This window comes from Hevea brasiliensis, unplaced genomic scaffold (assembly GCF_030052815.1).
Source record: "Hevea brasiliensis isolate MT/VB/25A 57/8 unplaced genomic scaffold, ASM3005281v1 Scaf57, whole genome shotgun sequence".
Taxonomy (NCBI): domain Eukaryota; kingdom Viridiplantae; phylum Streptophyta; class Magnoliopsida; order Malpighiales; family Euphorbiaceae; genus Hevea; species Hevea brasiliensis.
In genome coordinates, this window is record NW_026615106.1 from 65,087 (window position 1) to 70,343 (window position 5,257).

Below are 5,257 nucleotides of genomic sequence, written 5' to 3' on the forward strand. Positions count from 1 at the left end.
AATATTTACTTTATCTTTAACCAAATAACCATAGAATACATCACAACAAAACAACTATTTTGCTGCCAAGGCCATCATAATTTATGTGTATCATTATTTATGTACTAGGTAAAAGACTGTGTTGCCCATAGACATCTTTTTTATGTTATTGAATTGTTATTAGATTTGTTGATATTTATTTTTTTTATTTCATAATAATAAAAAATAAATTAAATTCCATAAAATATTCATATAATTAATGTTTTAAATGAATTTTTTTTCTTTATTTTACTTTTTTAAATTAAATTATTAATACTTTTTTTAACAAAAAAACATTACAAATTTACATGATATCCTTCATTCATACAAGTACACCAAACACATTTAACTATTCCAGGCTTAACTGTTACTCTTTCTTTCATGGGTAGTACCAAACATAGTTAACAAGATTAATTGTTGCATTTGTAATTGTTACAATATTAACTATTGTAACGGTTAAACACCATTCTGTTCACCCCGTACCAAAGGCACTCTAAATATAATCGATTTCTCAAAAGTAAAAATTTCTCAATCTCGGCTCTACTTAGACAACTCTCAGAAAAGATTGATAAGCACAAATTTTTCTAGTTTGAATCTTATCTTTTAACAAGATAAACAAATTCCAAATAACAAAAACAGACAACAATAAATCCTGGGAACTGCACCGAGAACTTCATCGTGCAGCTTGTGCCTGTGCATGTTCTAAAAGCTGACTGACTAACTTGTAAGTGCGCCCTGATAGTGCCTTGGTGTGATCTATCAACTGCTCATACCTGTAGTGAGGAAAAGTTGCAAAACGTTGTTTTAGCCATTTCAGCAAAATAAAGGGAAAACAAAACCAATGATAAAGATCGAGAGCAATGGCATTAAATAAGAGAAGAAAAGACCAAGTGGATTAACACTGATAAGATTTAATGAACAACAAGCGCTATTGTTTTATGAATCTATCAGTAATCTTACACGTTGGGATGATTAGGCTCCATGATTACAGTTCCTGATTTGGAATCAATCTTAGCATCAAGCTTTGAGTTTCGTATGAGATTCACAATCCATCTCTCAGCCTCCTCATAATTCAAGTTCAATTTCTCTGCAAGGACTCTGCAATGAACAGAAAATTAGTTAAAGTGTAATAAACAAAGAGAAGCATTAAAGTTTAATGCAAGATGCAAAATTGTGTCCCAATTCCCAAGCATAATTAAGGCTATAGTGTGCTTGATGATCCAAATATTAACTGACCCCAATTTTCAAATATAGTGCAGAGAACCTCAGCTATTACAGTAGGGCACAAGATATTCATCTCTCAACTGAAAAATAAAGACACGTGGCATATTAATTATTGGCGCATCTACTATAAACTTTACCTTATACAAGAGCATGCCTCGTAGTCTTTAGATCAAATATTTGCATAGAGTTTTGTGTATAATTATTTCAATTATACATACACATTAATTGACCCTACATAAATCTCGGTATAAATATCTTATCTAAAAAATACTAGAATCATTCACACATAAGGTCGAGCTGGTATTAGCTATACCCATTGAAAAATACAAGTGAAAATATAACCATCAAATTGAAAAATTTTTAGTTTTTCCGGTTTTCTTTTCCTTTCCTTACGTTCACTGTTTATTAAAAATGTGTTGGATTCTTGAATCTAAGTTTATTTACCCCATGAAAAGAAAAATTCGACATTCCCCAAAATCATATTAAATATTTAGTTACATCCCCTAAGAAGAGGTGAATTCTCGTGTCAAATATTTCCATTTGCGAAGCTTCGCTAACACATCCAGTAAGTCTGTGCTTACCCCATGTCAATACGTTGATGTATACGGCAATAAGTTTCGAAGATAAATAGGCGGGCATTTTCAAGGAACTCATCTCTCAGTGGAACAGTAGAAAAGTTGCCATCTTCAACTTGTTTGCCAAGGAACGGATCATTTAAAATTACCTACAATGAAGCAACAAATTACAGCAGGCCTAGGTATAACATACAAAAATGAATCTATTCAGAAGAACTTACAACCATAATCTAACAGTGATACCAGCTAAAACCCACTCACTCCCCCTCACACTCTCAACCCTTCTTCCCCAACACATCCCCACCCCCTAAAAAAGGTAAAAGGATAGATAGAGAGAGAGAGAGAGAGAGAGAGAGAGAGAGAGAGAGAGAGAGAGAGAACCAAATAGAATATATAGGGTATCCCAAAAAAGGGGCAAACTTTCAGTAAGAGAAATATGCTTAAATGTCTTTGTTAATGTATTGAAAGACAATCACATTGGGTACAGGAAGCTTACTTCTTCACACTCTCTCATCTTCTTTTGTGCCCCATCAAAGTCATAATCAACATACACAGAGGCTAAAAATTCTGTGATGGGATCTTTGTACGAGTGCTGCTCTTGCTGCACCACTTTTATAAAGTCTTTGAATTGAGGTCTTCTCCTTTTGTTGACAATGAATGCAGTTGCTAGGTACCTCAAAAGATGGGGAGCATTGGTTTGAATAGCATTGAGATACCTGAAAAAGAACAACAATATTCCATTTTCTAGAGGAGATATACAAGAAAAACTTAAGTAAACAAAATAGGTCTACAGATTTAAATAGTGCAAAAGATAATATATTCAAGTGCTATGGGATCTCACTTAACATTGCACTGCTGCATCGTTGTAAGCATAGTGCAGTTTAAATAATCTCTGCTAATTATCTGATCCACAATAGAGAAGGCAACCAAATGCTACCATATAAAACCATTTCATAAAAATAAAAGTTGAATATCCATATTTCAGTTATCATATAACAAATTAATGCAGTAAAAATAGATGCACCAAACGCTGTAATTGCAGTTGTTCCTATCTATAAGGACATGCAAGCAGTACAAGTATGCTGCTAGTCAGGCCGTATGCTTAGCACCATAATATCCCAGCAGCAAAGGACCGAGCATTAGTTTCTGAAATTCTGCAACCTACTTCTGCAGTTAGAAGTTAACAATTCATAAAATCTACTCTTGACACATCTACTTGCCAACAGAAGCTGCAATATATTAGTTCAATGAAATAGCATATTAATGGAAGACTTTCCAGACATACAGACAGTTAAAATGTCCAGACAACCATTTCACAAAAAGCTTCAACCATTGCGCCTTCCCCCACCCCACCCCCCCCCAAAAAAAAAAAAAAAAAAAAAAAAAACTCATGAAATGTCTTGAGAAACAAATTAAATCTAGAAATTCAACAAATACCACAGAGAAAAGAAAGGATAAACTGTACTTGTCCTGATTAAACAAGTCAATAATCTGTGTTCTTCCATTGTCATGGTTGAAAAAGATGAAAAGACTCCAATGCATCAACCATACTCGACTTTGCATCTGATTCAATAGTGATGAGAAACTCTGAAATGTAAGTCACAGCCAGTCAGCACATTTAATCTAAAACAACAAAATATTATGCCATGATATGAGGGAAAAGAAGATACAGTAAAACAACCTTTGAATCAATTATTTCTTTCAACCTATTAAGTTCTTCAAGAGCAATATCCCAGTTTTGCATCAATATCTCAGCTGCCAACTTCCCCCACAGTGCACTCAGACTCCTTTCACTGTTAGTGCACAAGGCCCCGTACTGGTACAGGTAGTCAGCTGCACCGGAGTAGTTTCCACATTCAAACTGAAATTTCGCATACTGATAAAGCGCCTCAATCTGCTCTGGACCAATCTGATAATGAACCACTACCATCATGAGTGAATTATAAAGAGAGGCAAATTAAATCTCTTATCAAAGTAACCCCTAAATAAAAGGTAGGAGTAGGGGACTTAGGAAGAATTACTTTAAGGCAACATCCAAGAGCTTTTGTAATAGAAATTATGTAAGGGACTTATAGCAGCAACAATCTGCAACCATTGGGCTTGATAATGATTTCACAGTATAAAGAAGGTATAGCATTATGGCACAAGGTCAAGAAAAAGAGGCGTGGTCATTTAGCTAAAACTAAGCTTTCACAATCCATTTACATTGAATATTGAGTCTCTCGATACCAGAAGAAGAAAAGAGTTTGGGGATTTTAAAATTGATTTCGAACTCAATAATTCCCAACAAATCTGACACCTGAACTAACTCAACACTTCAATTACAATAATGCTAGATGCATCTACAATTTAAAAACTCAAACATGGATCAACCAGAGTTAGGTATAGGAGCAGGAAACAACCAGAGTTAGGTATAGGAGCAGGAAACGACACCAATCGTAAATCCGCATTACATTACAATTACCCATAAAATTAAAAGCATAATTAAAGCCTAAATTGCAATTGCAAACCTGATAACGTTCATTAAGCATCTGAAGATTGTACTGTTTGTCCGATCTCAACTCCTGCACGGCGTTAGCATTCTGCAAAAACGCCACCAGCGGGGCAGCCCCCTCCTCCAGGGCCTTCAATCTCGCGACAACTTCCGCTCTCCTATCCACCATATCTAACAAAACCCAGCCAAACACATCACATAAGCATCATATATATAACATCTAAAGCAAGCAAAGGTGAAACTTTTCCTTACCTTGAGGGACGTCCTCGGTGTGATAGAGGCTCTTATGGATGTCCATGGCGTAATCGACCATATTGGTTTTGTTCAAAAGCTCGATTTTGGACTTGAAGATCTGCTCCTCTGGGTATAGCTGCCGTTCTTGGAGAAACTCCAGGAGAGGGAACACCAGGTGCCTGTCCAGATTCGGCGCGATTCTTGGTGTCAGATCGTAAGTAGCCATAGTTGCCTCCGGTGGTGGTGGTGTCCTCAGTTCCTGTGAATCAAAGGAGGAGACGAGTAGAAAGAGAAGGAATTAGGGTTTTTTAGGGATTTAAATGGTTGGGTTTGGGCCAAGCCCCAAGCCGATATCAAAAACTACCCCTTTAAATTTAAATATCAATTAAAATTAATTATATTGTAATCCTATGAGCAAAAGCTTAAAAACAAAAATATTGCAATCCGATTATATTTTAAATTTAAATATTAATTAAAATTAATTATAAAAAAAAAACTACCCCTTTTAAAATTGGTTAATGAATAAAAATTTAAAATAAAAATAAAATAAAGGATAATTTTATCTCTAAATAGAAGTTTTAATTATTTTTTTATAAAAAATTTATATTGGAAAGAATAAATCAAGCCTATTTGGTATTATTATTAAAATTATTATTTAAAAAAATATTTTTTAAAATATTTTAATTAAATAATATTAAAAAATAATTTAAAA

General features: G+C 34.3%; 1 protein-coding gene across 1 annotated transcript; it reads right to left on the reverse strand.

Annotated features, from left to right (window-relative positions):
• Nucleotides 1-498: 498 nt before the first annotated feature.
• Nucleotides 499-4,875, reverse strand: LOC110639241 (eukaryotic translation initiation factor 3 subunit E). The gene is made up of 8 exons (XM_021790104.2): nt 4,564-4,875; nt 4,328-4,482; nt 3,499-3,726; nt 3,283-3,404; nt 2,314-2,533; nt 1,824-1,966; nt 979-1,116; nt 499-791 (listed from the first exon to the last, which is right to left on the reverse strand). Exons 1-8 carry the CDS (start codon nt 4,769-4,771, stop codon nt 692-694), a joined length of 1,314 nt encoding a protein of 437 aa, XP_021645796.2. The 5' UTR covers nt 4,772-4,875; the 3' UTR covers nt 499-691.
• Between the last annotated feature and the right edge of the window lie 382 nt (nt 4,876-5,257).